This window comes from Alligator mississippiensis, chromosome 9 (assembly GCF_030867095.1).
Source record: "Alligator mississippiensis isolate rAllMis1 chromosome 9, rAllMis1, whole genome shotgun sequence".
In the NCBI taxonomy this organism is placed as follows: domain Eukaryota; kingdom Metazoa; phylum Chordata; order Crocodylia; family Alligatoridae; genus Alligator; species Alligator mississippiensis.
Genome location: NC_081832.1, coordinates 21,347,914 through 21,367,491, shown reverse-complemented (window position 1 = coordinate 21,367,491; position 19,578 = coordinate 21,347,914). Strand labels below are relative to the sequence as shown.

The 19,578-nt window shown below is 43.4% G+C and overlaps 1 protein-coding gene across 2 annotated transcripts in view; it reads right to left on the bottom strand.

Annotated features, from left to right (window-relative positions):
* The window catches only part of PTPRT (protein tyrosine phosphatase receptor type T), an 889,034-nt gene that overhangs the window by 82,621 nt on the left and 786,835 nt on the right, over positions 1-19,578 (bottom strand). For both annotated transcript variants that reach the window (XM_019484632.2, XM_059733217.1), the window contains exons 15-16: positions 15,619-15,648; positions 1,810-1,958 (exon numbers count right to left, since the gene is read on the bottom strand). In XM_019484632.2, coding sequence (XP_019340177.1) covers positions 1,810-1,958; positions 15,619-15,648 — 179 coding nt within the window. The remainder of the gene's footprint in view (positions 1-1,809; positions 1,959-15,618; positions 15,649-19,578) is intronic.

Here is a 19,578-nt window from a genome sequence, read left to right as displayed (position 1 = left end):
TTTTTGATGGGTATAAAACATCCAGCTATGATTTACAGTGGACTGCATCAGAAAAGTATTAGCTAAATCTTTAGTAGTGTCAGACAACTAGAGGACCAAATTATTATAAGTGTAAGTGATAAAAATCCTTAGGAATGCTTTTTGCAAAATTAGTTACAGTATATTTTCCACAGCTATATCTTCAAGCAAATGATTCAGTTGTTTTAATTGCTCTTTCAAAATACTGAAAACTGATGAGACCGTATTACAGGCTCATTTCAGAGCATATTTCATTTCCTGACTGGAAATAGGTTTTAAGCTTCAAAACTGTGGAGGAAGCATTAAAAGAACTCTTAAGCATCTTGTACTATTTATGCCATCTATCTTAGGTATTCTTAAAATGCCTATAACCATATTATTTCTCTACTTGCCTGATTTTTCAAAGGTATTTGCTGCAATTGACTTGAATGTGAAATGCAAAACTGTATACCTTTGAAAAATCAGGGCCTAAATACACTCAAGGCCTGCATCCAGATGAGCATAGATGTTTGGTTCTCCAGAGACAAGAAGCAGCAGTACACCAGCAGCCTCAGCAGCCTTACCTGGGGTCCTGGGGGCCAGGAAAACTGCAGCTACAGTGCTCCTGCAGCTTGGAGCCCAGCCAGCAGCCTGAGCATGGCTTCGGTGAGCCATGCTCCAGTTTTGGACGGTGAGCACTATGCCATGTGCGCAGTCCCTCTTTTTCTCCACATGGGTTTTTTGAGCCTGGGATCTCCCAGAGTCAAAACCCTGCCCCTGTGCTGCAAGGTAGCAGCATGGGAAATGCTTGAATGTGCGGTGCATGGCACTGTAGATGGGTCTGTGGCACCATGTATCACATGGTTGTGCTCGTCTGGATGCAGCCAAAGGTATTTAGTATGGGAGGGAACTTTTGCAGTGCTAAACCTTGATGGCCAAATTCTGTTTATCCCTCCCATAGGTATGTTTCTATGCAGGCAGATTCTGGGAATTGACAGGAACGGTCTGCAGATTTGGGTCAAGCTACAGCTCAGCCTGTTCAATCTGAGACTGCAAAGAAGGGTTTCAGCCATAGAGACATGTTTTGTAACATGGACACCCGTTACCTAAGACTTAGACAGAAACCATTAAAGATTTCATAAAGATTACTAAGGAGTTATTGGACAGTTTTAGAAAGCACTTGGGTCTCAAACCTGGGCACAATTCAAACTGAAGGCAAAAGGCTTTGAATGAAATTCATGGCAACCATAACTGAAAAACTTATTAACATAAAGACATTTCAGTTCCAGTGTGAGAGTCACCAGCAACTGTTGCTGCTGAAAAGTATTTCCTCATAATACATTGCTGAAGAGGCTCAGCATCTTTTATAAAAAATAACTGAAATGAGTTAACAGACACAAGAGTGAAAAACCTAGGCTTCCTTTGTCCCAATTTAGCCTTCCAACCACAAAACCATCCTTTTTTCCATAACAGCTGAGCGCACCATAAATTCTTTCACTCACAGAAGTCCGCTTGGGGATTTGACCTCAACAGTGAATTACCTATTGATCATATGGTATAATTATATAACTCTACCTTATAATAAATTCTTTCAAATAGATTTAGACTTGGACAGAGTCCTCTGAATCTGTCCAATGACTGACTTGGGACACTCACAGGGAAATTTCAGACTTCATACTCTCTTAGCTTCCCTGCATTAACTGCAGTAGTTTTATAACTAATGCTTAAATGTTGTGCCCATGGGAATAAATCCTTTTAAGTATCTGAAGATCTTGAAAAGGGAGGTATCCATTGCAAACAAGTGAAACTTACTGAATCCATTAACATCTTGGCAGCTGGCTGAAAATGCTTCTTCATTGTGGACTGCACTGAGTTTGGTGGAGGTCTTATCTGAAGTAGCAACAGGGCCCATCTCTCTCTGGGTGCTGCTCTGAGTCTCTTTCTGCTTCTTGGCTAGTTTCCTTTAGGATGTTTTGAAAAGAAGAAAAAGAAACCAGTCAGTTTTTTTTCCATCAACAGTAAAACAAATGGAAAAAAAAAGCTTGGGGGCTAATGGCAAGGCAGTTAAAATTTAATTTTAAAATAGTTATAAGGAGATTGATAAACATGGTAATATAAGGTCATGTAGCCTGTTCTGATAATAAATATTACTGATGCAGAGAGGTCTTATACAAATCCACCTTATCCCGACAATGGGGTGCCAAGAAGATAAAGGGTATTCTAATAAGAAATTCAGAACCAGTGTCATACAGCAAGAATCACAACCATCAGCTGTTTCAGCAAAATCCTGCTAGGAAAAGGAAGCTGTTGGAATCCATGAATTCATGTTAGGTGGGCACCCTAAACCAACCCAGTTTGCAATTTCTCTATTAATATCTCCAACGAATATCCTGACCTACCATGGATCTGACACTAGTGTCTAACGGACACAGGAGGAATTTTTTTGTAGAACAGTGAGGAGAGGAACCTATACCAAACCTGGATGCTCACCAGAAATAGGCTCAGGACAGATAAATCGTACAAGGTTGTGATGGTGATTTTAAAACAGCTTCAACCTCTGACCTGTTTCCAACAATATGTATACTCCACTGGTGTCTATCTTTCCTGACTTCAAAGAGATGACAAAATCACTAGCGCAGGTAGTGCCAGCTCTGAAAGCTCAGTGACAAAGCTGTGAACATGAGATCCCCCTTTGCTCCCACAATGACAATAAGAAAAATGAAGAGAAAGAAGGAAAAGTGGAAAGTAAGCTACTAAACCTCCATTGACATTTGTCTGTTCTATGCTTCATTCATATCAGAGACCACAACTGTTTAAAAATGAATGCATGACATTCTACAACTAGCATCTTGAAAAGATACAGTACAAATTGCTAACACCAGGAAAGAACTTTGCTAACATGGTTTCCATAGATTAGAAAAACAAAAAGAAACAAAACAAAAAAAAAGAGAAAGAATGTAGTAAGCAGGGGTTTAGGTTTCTTCTTTTTCCCTCTAGAAAAGAAATCCTAATAACTAGATTATTATGTGAAAGAGAACTTTTCTTCACTATACTGAAGTGTTTATGGTAGAGCAAGCCAAGGAAACATGCATTTGATTATTCTTAGAAGGACAAGACATATCTACTGCTACTTATTTCAATTAGCTTTGTTTACTTTGCAGCAAATAGTATGAGGGTTGCATTTACTAGAGAAGATCACTTGATAATTAAGATTTCTGCATGAGTGTTATGACGTTTAGGTCAGCTAAATTTTGCAGGAAGAGACTGAAGTGACAGAAAAGCCTGTACCTATATTTTTGTGAAACATCACCTCCATCAAAACAATGTAGTCCATCCCAGAGAACTGCACTTGTAGAGGAAACCTTTACTAAACTCCATTTTCATGAATTTATGCTAGCCCCTGGATATTCAGATATTTTCACCTGTTGTAGAAACATAATAACTAAGCCACTAACCAATGGCTTTGAATTATATGGGTTAAATTTAAGTTGTCATTAATTTCCACCTTTCAATAAAATAAAGCAAGTATGAGATATTTACATTTTTATATTCCCTGACCACCTTTTGATCTCTTATTTCAGACAAATAGGGTGCCTATTGGACTGCTGAGGAAAGCTATACCTGATTACTAGGCCTGTGCGAAGCGGCTAGTATTCGCTTCCGATTCAGCCAATTCGGGGGGCAGTGATTCAATTTGGTGATTCAAATCACTTTCCCCAAATTGATGTGGCCAAATCTGATTCGGAGATTTGGCTGCTGCTGAATCTCCAAATCTCTGAATCAGCCAGGCCCATCCCCACCAGCTCAGCAATGGCTGCTCTGCCCACCCCAGCACCCAGCTCTTTGGAAAAAAAAGCCCCGGTTCATTGGATATTGTGGGTGGGGGGACATCCCTGCTACCTGCCACTGCTCCGCACTGTGGGGGGCTCATGCAGAGCCTCCAACAACCTCCCCACTCACTCCCCCAGCCCCCTCCCCCCCCCCCCACAGGTGCCCTGTCTGGGCCAGCTCTTGCCCTTTAAGGAAAAAAAAACAACCAGAAAAGCCCCACACTCACCACTCCTGCTGGTGGGGGCACAATCCCCACTGCCCCGTACCATGTGGGGGTCTCTGCATGAGCCCCCCAAGCCCCAAGGCTGCTGCAGGAGTGGTGAGTGCCGGGGCTTTTCTCGGTTTTTTTTTCTTAAAGGCCTGGAGCTGGCCTGGGAGGGGCACCCATGGGGGGAGTTGGGGGAATGGGGGAGGAGTCAGGGGGCTTGTGCAGAGCCCCCCCATGCAGCATGGGGCAGTGGGGGGGGGCATCACAGCTCACCCCCCTACTTGGCAGCACCCAGTGAGCATCGGGGCTTTTCTTTAAAGGGCCGGGAGCTGGGGTGGGTGGGGCAGCCATGGGTTGGGGCTGGGTGAGCTGGCAGGGGTTGGGGAGGCTGGCAGGGGTCGGGGAGGCTGGCAGGGGTCCCCCCCAATCCCCCCCCCATACCCACCTCTAGTATTTACTAGCTTAGAGTTGGCTGCAGCTCCCTGTTGCAGCCACTGGAAACTTCCTGAATCATCGAAGCTCTCCAAAGATTCTCTTTTCCAAAGATTCAGAGAGCTTTGAATCAATTCAGACCTTTTAATTGGTCTCCCGATTCAATTCAGATTGGGAGATTTGGCCACCAAATCAGGCTGAATCTCCTCTGAATCAAATTACCACCTGAAGCTTTGCATAGCTCTACTGATTGCCATTTTTGATGCTTAAAATGGTGAGCTAATGAGGGTAAGAATTTGTTATTAAATCCAGATTGAATTCTCTCTAGCAATGTTTACCTTCAAATCTCATTGCTTAAAGTCATTTGAAACATACTGGTAAGGTCCAAACTCATTTCCTTTTGAGAACTCACAGAAGCCCTATAAAAGAAATTCTATGCTGTCTTGTAAGACACAAATGGGCCTCTATTGCCTGGACTATTCAAAAGGAAAAGTAATCCAAAGTTAGCATTCTTGATTTAAGACATTTCACAGAAGCATCACAAGCAAATTGGCAGCCCCAATTTACAAGTGGCCCAAAGGTGGACTAACTCAAGGTCTTTAATACTTGGGGTAGAGGTATATTGGAAGAGATGCACAAGGAAGCTGTACAGCATCTGGTAATGCTGGGCATGACTTATCAAATGTTTTTAAGAACAAAGCAATTAGAGCTGTGTGAAGCTTTGGTAGCCGATTTGATTCAGAGAAGATTCAGCCCAATTCAGCGGCCAAATCTCCAAATCCAAATTGAATTGGGAGACCAATTAAAAGATCTGAACTGAATTAGAAGCTTCTGAATAGATTTGGGAAAGATTTGGCACTGCTTCAGAGATTCGGTGATAGACTAAATAGGTAGCAGTCCTCACCATGCTGGACACAGCTGCCTCCAGCTGGTAAGTCTGTTGTGGTGGAGGGGGGAGGGAAGGAGCATGGGGGAGGGAGGGATGGGGCTGGGACAAGCTGCCCAACTGGGGCAGGGGTGGGGGGTTGCAAGACTTGGGGGACAGGGTAGGGGGATGCACAGGATGCAGGCGCAGCAGCACTGGGAGCGGGCACTATGCCCTGCCGTCGCTTGCCCAGCCAGGGCAGGGGGGTGGGGCGAGATGCAGGTGCAGCTCGCTCTGGACAGAAGGGGGCAAGTGGCAGCAGGTCATAGCCCCTGCTCCCAGCACTGCCGCACCCATATCCCTTGCCCCCCTCCCCCTGCTCTGACTGGACAAGTGGCAGCAGCGCTCGCATCCTGCACCCCTCCACCCCAGCTGGGCAAGCAGCAGCAGCACCTCCATTCTGCACCCCCCCCCCCGGCTGGGCAAGCAGCAGGCTATGTCTTGCTGCCACTTGCCCAGCCAGGATTGGGGGGCACAGGGTGGGGGCGTAGCAGAGCTGGGAGCGGGGGCAATGCCGTGCTGCTGCTTGTCCCCTTCCACCCGGAGCAAGCCGTGCCTGCATCACATCTCCCCCCTGCCCCAGCTGAGCAAGTGGCAGCAAGTGGCCCCTGCTCCCAGCGCAGCCATGCCCTCATCATATGCCCTCTAACCCTCTACGTCCCATGCCCCCCTGCCCTGACTGGGCAGCTTGTCCGAGCCCCAGCCCCAATCCTCCCCTCCCCATGCCTCTTCCCTCCCCCATCTGCCCACCACAACATACTTACCAGCTGGAGGCAGCTGTGTCCAGCGTGGTGAGGACTGCTGCCTGTTTAGTTTGCGGCCAAATCTCTGAAATGGTGCTGAATCTTTGGATCAGATTCAGCCAAAATGAATCGGGACAGTGATTTGAATCTCCAAATTGAATCACTGTCCCTCTGAATCAGCCAAATCCAAATCCAAAGTGAACACTTGTTGTTTTGCACAGGCCTAATAGAGATCACTTCACAAATTAACAACAGGGACACAGGCTCCAGTTCTCTTTTATGGATTTGTCAGCCATGCTTTTTAATAGTATCAAAAGTATCAGGTTGCTGTCTTTTCTCCCACCTCAGTTGTCTGTCTGTTTAGAACAGCAGCTCAGAAAAAAAGCCTATTTGGTCCTCTCCTTCACTGCAATTTATAGAAAGGATTAAAAAAAAAAATCAAATGATTCTTACAACAGTGTTAGGAATACCACTTAAACTCACAGCTAGGTAGAGATTTATTTGCCAGCATGTCAAAACATCTTTGGAATTGGAAAAGCATTTATCTGAAAAAGCTCTGTTTGCAAAAATAACATACTTGAAGTGATCTCTCTGAATTACTGACAAAACATATCAGTGACATGGCTTCTGCTCTCCTTACTGACCAGCTTCCCATAAACACAACAACTGAAACATCCAGATGAAACTGCTATCAGTGCATTAGTGTCAATCACGGGTGGGCCACAGGCTGCCTAGAACTTGTAACCAGCATGAAACTGCAGAGTTTGTCACCGGGCACCGCGAAGAAGCTTTCTAGCTTGTGCATTATGCAGTTAGAAAGGGGAAGAAAAATAACTGGACAGATACTTGGAAGAAAAGTCAAGTACAAGCAACATGCGATAAAGTGATTGAAATGTCAAAGTGTCAATAAGGAGGAATTAATGGCTGTTTTACTTTTAAGTCCAAGGGAATCATGCCAAAAAGAAACAAGAGCCCACCAAGGAAGATTATAAGGCTACCCTTGCATCTTCAACAGAGAGGATATTTATAATGTATGCATAGGAAAAATACATGAGGAAGAGGTGACACAAAAAAGTAAACTACATCATAGGATGTTATCTGTGTTCAGTGTAAAGATGGATGTGGTAGGAGGTGCTTAAAAGCCAACCCATGGAAACTCCTGGTATAGAGTAGATAGTGTACTTAGACAAAAATTCCCATGGTTTGTAAATTCTTCAGAGTAGGGACTGCCATGGTTTTGTGCCAAACCTCAACGGACCTAATGATGGTTGATGTTGTATTTGACACCACCCTGATTGCCTGAGTTTCTGACCTGGCTCAAAACCGGAGCAACATGGTCATTTACCAGTGTCACCCTTCCAAGTCGCATTGCTGCTCCCCAACAGTAGGCAGGGCCCTTGTTAGGGAATGATCTACGAACACTACGCAGATTCACACTGTGACGTCCAAGGAAAAAAATGACAGCATATTTGTGTCATTCAATGTCTATGAATCTATTAAATCTATGATATTTCCTCCTGCATACTTGGTGGGACTTGAAATGGGAGAGCAGATTGTAGGGTCTGTTGGGTCACAGGACAAAACACTCTCTCCCAGGATAAATTCAGCATCTACTTACATACAGCCTGGGATTTTGTGATAAAAATGTTCAGGAAAGAAGAATGGGGTTTTTACTAAATCTTTACTCTGGCAAATCTGAAGCCTAAATATTGCCAACCTTACTCCTACAAGAAAGCGTTACTACACTACTTGAAATTAGGGCTGTGCGAAATTTTGCCAGCTGTTTCATTTTGAAACTGTTTCGACTTATTTCGAGCTCGAAACAGCGAAATCAAAATGAAACAAAAGGCTTCAAAACAGCCTTGAAATAGAATGAGGGCAGTTGAAATGTTTTGATCCTACCACAGCCCAATCGAAATGTCGAAACAGTGAAACCATTTTGACAAATCAGAACAGAACAGTGTTTTCCAACTGAAACAAAACTTTAAACAAAACACGGTTCTGTCAAAGCATCAAAACGGATGTCGAAGTGGAACGCTGTTGTTTCGCACAGCCCTTCTTGACATGAATAAAGGTGGCAAAAGGCAGCCATAAGTCAGAACAATCATAGGATTCAGCTGCTAAAAATATCAATGTGTCTACATCCTCTATCAGACAATGGTCTGAGCTGCAACTGCTAGTACAAAATCTGTAATCTTCACTTAAACAACATTTCCTAGTGATTTCATTTGTCATTTTACAAAAAATACCATTTGCTTTACAATGCACTCAGATGCAGGCATCAGTATTGCAAACTAAGAAAATCCTTGCCTTAATAGATCCACCAATATACTCGTCTTCAAAATCAAAATGTCAGCCTGCAAAACATCACCTTACTCACATATTATAAATAATTTACAGCACTTGGTTTTTGGGATTTGTTTTAATCATCCTCATTAGGATGACATAAGCATTACTCTTGGTTTTATTCTTCCTGCATCAAATAAAAAGTCAGTTTACTCTCTTTAGGATTCTCATTCTGCAGTTTAGTCTTTGCCGGCAGATCCCTGAATCCATGGACATATAGGCACATAAATATCTTCTTATATGTTTATATATAAGCATGCCTATAAATGAAATTGATGTTTTATTTTTCCCACATGCCCTGCAGAAGCTGGAAATAAATTCAGCATGTAAACTCTGTTATTTTAAAAACTGTTGGCATAAATTTATCCTAATACCTTCAATAGAATCAATTCTTAAGAAAAAAGTCTCCTAGTTCAACAATTACCATTGTTACACTCTAGATGAGATTACAATGGATGGTGAAGCTGCTCAGCACATAGCAAGAGGTGTTCTGCACTTCTGCAAGACCGAGAGGAAATGAAAGCCACTTATCTGCTGTTGAGTGTCTTCTTCCCATAGAAAACATTTACCTGGGTGTCTGCATCACACACATGCCTCTATCACAAAAAGGACTTCCACTGAATTCTGACATCACTGTCTGACATACTTCATACAGTGGCCATCACGGCACACAATCAGCAAAAAGGGGGGGGACCCCAAAAGCCCTCCACAACATTAACATTTCTATTCCTGTCATTAGTTTGGGAATAAAAAATCCATCATAAAAGCTCCTGCACAAAAAGATGCTTTATTTAAAAATATATTAAAAATAGTACCTGGTATTAGATACAAGACCTATTTTAATACAAAAATACGGGCATTTAGGTAAGACAGTAAAAATGAATAAACAGAAAAGTGTAAGGCTTCCACTGCTATGTTAACTAGGCTACCTCACACATTTGCTGTGCTATACCATATATTCACAAACACCAAAGTGGTAAGCTATTTATTTGACAAGACCAGAAAAAAAATGTTACATGGGTTGTGCAACACAGCTAGCAGTGCTATAAGAATCTTGGGCCAAAATCCGTATTTATGCTTACGTGAATCATGAATAACTCATTTGAAAAACTGTCATTTCTTCTAAGACATATGCAATCTCTGTGGTTCGGTTACCTGGCCAGGACTTTAGTATGTTTGACAGGCATTATACCTAAGTAAAAGTGTGTGTTGTTACTGGGTAGAGGAGGGGCATGGAAGCGGACGTGCATCAGTTCTTTTGTGATAACTTTTGTATGTCCACTCCTGTCTCACACTAAGTCTAAGCTAACTGAAGGAAGCTTACCTCCGTTTCATTCTTTGTTTTAGCTTCCACTTATCATGGGGTAGGACTGGCCATAGGGAAGTGTTATCACAAAACAGCTCGTGCTGCAAGTCTCTTCCTTCCCTTTTTAACCCCATAAAATCTGTTAGTCTGTCCTTACCTGAAGTTATGAGGATATCATAATGGCACCTGCCATTTGCATAAGATTTCTAAGGATTTCAAAGTCAGCAACAGCAATTAACTTTTACAGATGGGTAAATTTTCATGGAGCAATATTAAATGAACCCTCCAAAATCAATTAGCAAATTAGGAGTGTACAACAGACTCAAGTCTTCTGCCCGGAGATCCAGGCTTAATGACTATTCCATGTGGCCTCCTCTTTTGATTATAGTTCCCCATGACTTTTCCACTGTCTAGTCTGACAAAGAGCTGTTGCTGTCCCACAGTCTCACTTTACTACAGGGTACCCAATATGCCAGCACTTCACAGATACAAAGTAATAATATTACAAATGTATGAAAATGGCCCTCGAATACACAGTTTTTGATTCTCCTGATGGTTACTCTTTTCTCTCTCCTTGCCTTGCAAGACTCCATCCTGTGATGTGGGTTACTGCAAAACAATAAGAATCCTCTGTCATTGCCTTCCATAACAGTTTAAGGGTATTCAGCCTTCCTGCAGACTTTGTAAAACTAAATGTTATAGCCATTGTGCCTACTAGGCCTCCCTGTATTGCACAATTGACTGGCTAACTGCACAACTACATTAAGACCAGGTACACATGCAATGCAGCTATCACATGATAAAAAGCTCCAACCAGCTATAATTATAGACCTAAAAATGTGTACTAATTGTATTGCTGGTTGCTATTGAGATTTAACTTGCATGTGTCGCAGCTGGGAGCCCCATCAGCTGTCAGAGCTCCCAGTCACAGGGGTGCACCATGCCCAGCATGAACCCCAGGTCCAGGGGATCACAGCTGCTGTGATCCTGTGATCCCTAGAGCTCAGGAGTTTGTGAAACCCCTGAGCCTGAGGGATGGCAGCTATAATTTCCAGAGCTCAGGGGTTTCACATACCCCAGAGCCTTAGGAATCATGGCAGCTACGATCCCCAGGGGCCAGGGTTTCATGCAGCCCTGAATCTGGGTGATCACAGGTGCCACAATACCTCAGCCCAAGTTGGGAGCCCCTCAACTGAAGGAGCTCCTAGCTGTGGGCGCTTGCTATTTGCCAAGGTAGGGGAGCCCAGGATCAGGCTCCCCCTGTACTGGCGAGAAGGTGTGATCTGATCTAATGAACGATCCCACAATTACACCTCCTGCCATGCACGTTACATGGCAGAAGGCACAATTGTGTGGATCACACATTGAATCCCATTGTGCCTTCACCTGCATGGGCAGAAGGGGCCTAATTACTTCACTGGAACAGACCATTGCAACTCTATGAAAAACATCAAGTTTCACTGAGTAATAGTTATGAGGATGGTCTCAAAGACTTAAAAGAAACTACACTTCTGAGTAAGGACATGGTTGTAGATTTGGGCCCTTTATAAGCAGGAACTCCAGCCAAGTAGCTAAATTAGAGTTAAGAGAAATGACCTGAAAGCAGAAGAGAAGAATTATTCAGGGCAACGCAGCACTGAATCCAAGAAAGAAAAACTACAAATAAAATATGTTGGAGCAGCACATTCCATGGGCTTGTGTTTAAGAATCTTTCAACAGATACATTTGAAAGCCTGCTTTTAAAGGAGTGTTAACTCAGTTCAAATTTGCTTCAGGGCTAAAATTTACAACACAGTCTCTTGGCTTGAGCGAGCCAGCTTCATTTAGAATAAGTATAAAACATTTGTGCTCTTTTTTATTTCTACTATTCTCAAAAATTAAAAACAAAACATGACAAGATAAACACATTTTTAAAATCCTACTTTGCTTATAAGCCACATAAAAGACAATATTAAATAGTTAAAATAACCTTGACCCCTACATTTATAACTCTGAAAAGGCCTACTTTGAAGATTTTGGAAATTTCACTAAAAAGAAAAACAAAACAAATGTTCCATAAAAATTATATTCACTTTAAAAGAGAACTATTTATTTCCATGAAAGACTCCACAGCATTATACCTGGGAGGGAGAGAACCCAAAATAAAAAAACAACAAGATTTCCTCCATGGCACTCTGAGTCAGGGAAGCCTGGAAAATGCTATCAGTATGACAGCTTCTCTATGAAGGGAAGTAACACAGGAATTGTTGAGAAAAATGGCAATTTTTCCCCTGAAATTCATAAATGACCAGAATCCGCACAACTGCACCACAGCTGTGCAAAACCTTGGTGATGAAATGCACACACAGGTGAAACCTAGTTCATTTAAAAGCCATTTCAAAGCCCAACATTTCACATAATGTTTGTTAAAAGATCTGTTGCAAACTGTATAAACTTTGGCTCAGCTTTAAGCAAGTGATGCAAAAATCCACTATTTTAAATGGTTTTAACTTGAAACCAGAATTCAGGTAATGCTTAACTGTCTGCTGCTTGAGTCAGTAGGATGCCTTTTTTCTCCTGGAAACCACCTCTCTGCTCTTAAATAATTTAAAAAATAATTAGTATTTAAATAATAATGACACCTGTTAATGATACTTGGTTCATTACAAGGTTTATTCTGGAACCAAAGTGAAAATCAGAAGGGCTTTGGAATCCTCAAAAGGGAAGAAAATACAACTCAATCTCTCTCTCTGATAATGTCTGGAATTTAAAGGCAACCCCTACTGTTTTCAGATTTAAGAGCTATGAAGGAAGGAACTTCACCCACCTTTTGCTTGCCTTATTCTCAACTATACATTCAAATGCAAGGCCTAGTTTCTCAGATGAGGCCAAGCTCTGCATTTGGAGAATGCAGAGAAAACAAAGACATTCTTACACATACCGAATGCCTTGCTCTGCCACTGTGGCCACTGAGGTGTCCACAGGAGGGTGACAGCCAGGATGGTCCTGATTATGTCCCATCCACCCATTCCCAACAGGGAAATGCACTGGAGAGGCTACTTCAGGCTCACTCCTAGCAGCTGCTCTGGAGCACACTGGAGACTGAGGTCATGACAGCAGCCATAGAAACATGCCCAAGAGCGTATTTCCTCCTGTGGGGTAAATGGGGAAGGGCACACTCAACAGCATGCCTGCCAGGTCACACTGCCACTGGTGTGCAGACAAGCTTTTAGCGGACGCTCTGGTTTCTTCAAATTTGTAAGATATAATGGCTCAAATAACTGTTCGGGCAGCTGGGCTCTTCACTCCATCTGGAAACTCCTCCTGCCTTAGAAGACATTCAAATATATCTTCCTCACAGAGAACTGTTAAACAGTGGCAGTGAAGTAATTTTTACTGGGTTGCTTAAACCAGCATTATGGCCCTGCCATGGAAAATGTCACAACCAGACCCAGAATTTGACCCATGATCTTTATATAAGTAAAACTTAATATTATAAAAATTAGGTACCTTTCAGACACAGTGTGACAGGGGGCAACTCTCGGGGCCAGGTCTCATGCCATCCTGCCTACCTGTCTCTATGGGGCATTTCACCCAGTCTTGCCTACCACGACTTTGCTGTTCCCGTAACTGGTGGAATAATGCAGGAGGCTGCCCATTCCCAGCCCCGATGCCAGCAGGCACTATCTGTGGCTTCGAACCTCTCCTACGCTGCAGCCCATGCATCGCAGATGGCATCTCAGTTCCTAGCGACTCTGGCCCCACACTGGGCCCCATAACCCTCCAGGCTGGACCCCAACTAGATCCCTTCCCATAAGGCAGTCTACTCTATCCTCATTTTGGGCTGCTTAGCTCCCTGCATTCTTCCCCCTCTCAGGTGTGCCCTTCCCCACCCAGGACCTTTGGCCACACGCCCTTGCCTCACCTCCAAGGCCAGTAAGAAACCCAGGCCCTTGGCTCTGGGCATCCCTCGTTGTGGGCCCCTGGCTCTTTTGACTCTTCTAGTTCTGGTCCCAGCATTGACCAGTGGAGGGTGCCTCAAGTCAGTCTTCTGAGCAACTAGCTCACACCCTCTTACACGGGTCCTCCTTCTTGGGCCCTACTACATGGTCACCCATCCGGTTGTGGGAGCTGGGGTTATTAAGGCACCCCAACCCACCTTTCACCAGGGAGGCCACACATCCATGGCTGGGTGCAGTTTTAGGTCATGCCCAGGACCAAGAGCCTCCTGCTTTTACCTTCAAGATGTTCCAGCTGCAGCTCAGCCAGGCAATATTTCTGCCTGGTCTGGCAGCAGAAAACTGCAGCCTTTATATCCCTTGTTCTAAAAATGGTTGCTGCCATCAGGCACCTGGTAGCTGCCTGACTCTGCCCTTAAAGTGGCGGGCACCCAAAGGTGTACTGCCAGACACAGGCTATCTATAATAAGGGACTCAAGTTTCAGGGAAGGCTAAGGGACAAATTCAAAAGAAGTGGCTGTTGATTGTAAATTATATGAAAGTGAAGTAGTGCACATGGTACGCTCTAACATTCAGATATGGGTGTACGCTGCAGATGAAGAGTTTTAAACAAGGAGTGTGAACAAGTGAGAAATTATGTTAAAACAGCTCCTATCCCATTTTAACTTACATTCACACCATTCTCAGTCAGATCATGTAAAAAAGAAATCAACTTCCATTGTAGTCACACTTGCCAAATTCACACCAGACAGGCTTCTCATCCGCAGCATTCATGCATGAGCCATTATTATATACTATACTTACTAGGGCTTCAGCAGGTGTGTGGGGTTAAAAATCTGAACCACTTACACTAAGTACAGACAGTCAAAAAGCCTGAGGCTGAATCAATTCAGTCTTCACAGGTTAGTCTAAACTGTGTAGATTAAACTGATAAGAAAATTGAACAGACATTCATTTTTTATTCTGGAAATGCAGCCACATGCCTGCAGTGGCTCAGGCCAGAAACTGGGGGACACTAGAGCACACCTCCCTGCTCAGCTGGATCAGACAGCTTGGGCCCAGGCTAGCCCACTGACCCTGCCATGGGGAGGAATGCAAGGGAAGGTTTGTGGGGAAGGTGCAAAGTATCCTGGGATACTGGGGGACTGTGAGCTAACTTGAATCTGGAGGGGATCTGGGCAGAAGTTCAATAAACTGATTTAAACCTAAATCAGCTAATGGTGATACTACATCCATCCAGGTTTATCTTTAACTGGCTTCAGTGACTTTGAGAGCAGTTTACATGCACTGAGCTTCTGTTGTGTTACAGATTTAAGCCAGTTTCCAATACTTATACTGGTTAATTTCTGTCTGTAGCCTTAAACATCAGATGATCTGATCTAAAGTACCTAAGTCAGAGGCCTGGTTTCAAATTGGAATATTTTCTGAGGTAAAATCTGATATGGTTCTAGCTACTAAAATGTGTGAGGCCTATGTAAGGTCCACTTGAACATGCTTTATATTTTTAACCAAATTTATATCCAAGACCAAGAAATTCTAATCAATAGTTCTTGGGTGTGAATTTCCTGGCAGAGAAGGTAGCATTACCAATAAGGGTGTGGAAAGGATATTCTGTACTTCAGCTGTTGCATTTGGAGATTTGTAAATATATATTGACATTTCTGAGACCACTAGCTTACTTTGCAGGGGCAAGTGTGGGTACAGTGAAAGAAAGAATGAAAAAAAAATAGTGTGAAGGTGAGAAAATAAAAAGCATACTTTTTGAAAGGCAAAGATCAATGAAACTGATAGAAAAGCAAATGGTAAAGGAAAACACACACTTGCACAGAAAATCCAACACTATTACTATAAAGCACGTACTCAGGAAAAGTCATCTCCAGCTAGGTACTTACAAGTAATATGAGTAGGAATATGCATTTCTTCTAAATATTGATGGCCAGTCAGATGAAGAAAATGTCCAAAAAGGGAAAAAAGGGGAAAAAAACATAATTAGACTTATTTTGTTTCTCTGAAACGTATGCAAATATATGTGCCATCCCTTGTACTGAGCTGTTTCTTTTCTAAACCTTTCCTGAAAGGCTGACATAGCCAACAGGGTAAGAAGATAGATTTGGCATCAGGAAATGATGGATCAATTCCCAGCTTTGCTGTCAACTTGCTCTGCCACCTTGAGCAAGTCACTTCATCTTTCGTTGCCTCAATGTCCCCATTTCAAGAATGCAGCTAATGAAAACTTTGTAAAGCACTTTGAGATCTCTGGATGAGAAAGCCTAAGTGGAAGCTAAGTATTATATCAAACGCTAAGTAACAGACAGTTGTACATCTTTTGACATCCTACCACATCTGAACAAACAGAGAACTGATTTACCAAGTCTCATCAAATTCTGAATTGGTGGTTGGTAAGGACACGGCAAATGATTCATTATGGATTCTGGTAGAAACAAATAGTTGATTTGTAGTGGCGATAAACATGTTCCCATTCTGTGTCATTACTTAATGACTGTTAAGCATTTCCTATAAAAGCCCTCCAAGAAGATTTAGCACATTTTGATATACTGCATTCTAAGGAAATATGTTTTGGCAAACATATGTTGCAGGTCATGGCACTTTCTTGTTGGAAAACCTGTGCAAAGCCCCTTGTAGCAGGTCAATCCAAATCAGATATGGCACAATGCATTACAAGGTATTACACATTACTAAACATGACAAGTCAGATCATTGTAGGTAACAGGCACAGTCATGACAGAAGTGGAGCAATGAAACAGAAGCTTCATCTTTATAATTCTATAACTTTTTGTTGTTGTAGGAACCACAAATACTGGGGTAGACTTTCAAAATGTAGGTGCAAAACATGAATGTAAAATATTATGATTAACCTGTACACATAATTAATCCAGCTGTATATGGACACTTAGTAGTTGAGCACATGAATGGTTAATTAGGAAAATCTGCATGCATAGTTATCTGATTTGTGTGCATAATAGCAGCAATTAGCACACACACATTGGGCATGCCCTCACATTTGCATTTGGCACTCCTGTCTTTTTTGTTGCAAATATGACCTACTTCATTTTCTCGCTCACTCACAATCTGCTGCCTATGAAGAAATTTCCTCAGGGGGAGAACAGCTGACTACAGATGTATAAAACAATTAAACTGAAACAACACACGTTTTGCCTGATTACTGGTCTTATTACAAACTCAAAACTCAAGCCAGGTTCTTAAAGGTTTCCCAAGCTTTTTAGTAACACTGGGTCCCCCAAACATGCATAGTTTCATGTTGAAATTGCATGGAATTTAGTGTTCTCTATCGTTTTATAGGATTCTGAATTAATTTCAACATACAAACAAAAAGTCAGGTGAAGATGTGGGAAGTGAAAACCTATGAAGACAAAACCCAAGTAAATATTCCAAAAGGAAACTTTTGGAACCAAAACTGCTCCATGACACACAGTGGGCATATCTACTATGGACTGGACTAATTCATTCTGCAGTAAAGTGTCATCATCTAGACGCATGGTGTTATTAGGTTGCAGTAAACTAATTAACTCCACCATCAGATACCCAAGGTGACAAGAGGCTGTCTCGCGGCTGGTCTAACTATTGACCCACCCACCTGTCTAGGGGAGTCCAACCACCTGCCTCGCCTTGATGTAACAGAGAAGTTGTTTATAGGCGGGAGGCTGCCCATTTGCTGCCCAATGCCAAGGACGTAATACGCAGCTCTGTACCACTCCTACACCATGTCCCATGCTTCACAGATAGCATCCAATTCCACTATTACTAATGACATTACTGGGCCCCCAACTTGGCCTATGGCCCACTCAGGCATCTGTCAACATGCCTGGACCCCAGGCCCCACTCAGTGGGCCTGGGTCATGTGCTCTTCTCTTAGTGTGTGCTCCCCTAGCCTTTCCCCTCAATGGGGTCACTCACAAGGCAGTGGGGACTGAGGCTTTCTGGCACCCCATACTCCTTTCACTGGGGAGGCACAGGTGTGGCATTTCCTGGAGACTGCCCCACCATAGGCAGTCCCACCACACCATTTAACCCCAGGAGGCTGTAGTTTCAGGTCATGCCCCAGGACCAGGAACCTCCTCCCTCCCCATAGTTCCTACCTGACCTCCAGGTGTTCTAGGAGCAGCAGATCTCCAGATGGGTGATGTTACTCCAACAGCATCCCTCCAGCAACTGCCAGCTCAGGTCTGGGTTTATACTGAGGCTGCCCAGCCCCATTCTCCAATTCAGGAGCCCTCTTGTGGTCATATGACTGACTCTTTAGGCTGAACTGCATTTGCTAGCTGCTCCACAGCCTGTTCAAGCCTCTTAAGTGGCAGCCACCCAAGGTACCCTGCTACACCTAACATATCTACTTTACTGCAATGCATGTGTAGACACTGACCAGGGCTGGCTGGGGCACAAGGATGATACAGTTTGAGAGTGCCTGCTGGCTATCCCTGCACAGTAGCACCCTCGTGCCCCAGCCAGCCCCTGTGCAGCACGTTGAGCCTGGACTGGCAGGCTGACCCCTGAGGCCCTCTGCCAGCCACAGCTGCTCTGCCCTGGTTCAACATGCTGCAGTCCTGGGTGCACATGCAAATATTTTGCCTTGGAACAATAAACTCAAACACAAATTGCACTGGAGTTTATTGAGTTGAATTAATTTCATGTGTAGATTTGCCCAGTGTTACCAATTCTAATGATTTTATGATAAATTTCACCATAGTCTGTATCTTCCCTTAAAAAAAAAAACAACTAGTGAGCAATAACAAAAAAAAATCTCAGCTTTCATTAAAAAAAAGTAAGCCCCAAATTCAACTCTGCCTTTAGATGGTTACATAGCACATACACAACTCAAAGTAGCTGTACAAGTGACCTTTTGGGCCAGTTATGCAAATATTAGCCCCCCTCTACATGTCACAGGTATTATGCAATTAACTGGTTAATTTTGCAATTAACTGAGATCAGCTATACATGCAAAGTAGCTATCATGCCATAAGAAGGTCCAACCAGCTAGAAAGTTAGACCTTGAAAATATGTACTAAATTTATATCTGGTTACTATCCAGTTTTCATTTTCACAGTAGCAAGGTGCCCCCTGTAGCTGGGAGCCCTGTCAGCTGTGGGCCTTTCAGTCCTGGCAGCACCCAGCAAGTGCAGACTCTGGTTCCAGCAATACTCCACAGCTGCTAGGACCCAGAGTCCTCCAGTTGAGCATGCTGGGTCCCAGCAGTACCTCATGGTGCCACGACCGAGCACTGCACAGCTGTGGACACTGAGTCTTGGGAGCTGAGGAGTGAAGCTGTGATCTCCCAGCCCTGGGGGTGGATGCCGTGCCCCTGGGACTCAGAGACTGCAGCTGCTGCAATCTCTCAGCTATGGGGATATACTGCGCACCCCCAGGGCTGGGAGATTGCAGCAGCTGGGATCTCTCAGCTGCTAGGGGGGGCTCCACATCCCCCTGAAGCTGGAAGATCACAGCTGCAGTAATCTCACTATGTACAGGTGGCATTCCTATTCTCCTGGGGAAGGCAAGTAAATCTCACAAAAACAGAGGAAAGTCCTGTCATGTGAGGATGTGTAAAGATGCCCATAAATGCTGCACACCCTCATTAAAGGGGAGTTGGACTTGGGCCTAAATGTTTAGTGCTCAAAGATGCAGATAAAGCTTGAATACTGGACTTATAAAGAGTCAAAACCCAGAAGGCAGATACAAAAAGACCCCCTATTGTTTAGACCTAACTTGGCAAATTTTTGCTTGCTTGCAGTTGACAATTCTACATACAGCAATGGGGCTGACAAATCACTCTTCCCCTTTAAATGATGTTATAACAAAGCACCAAAAATGAACCA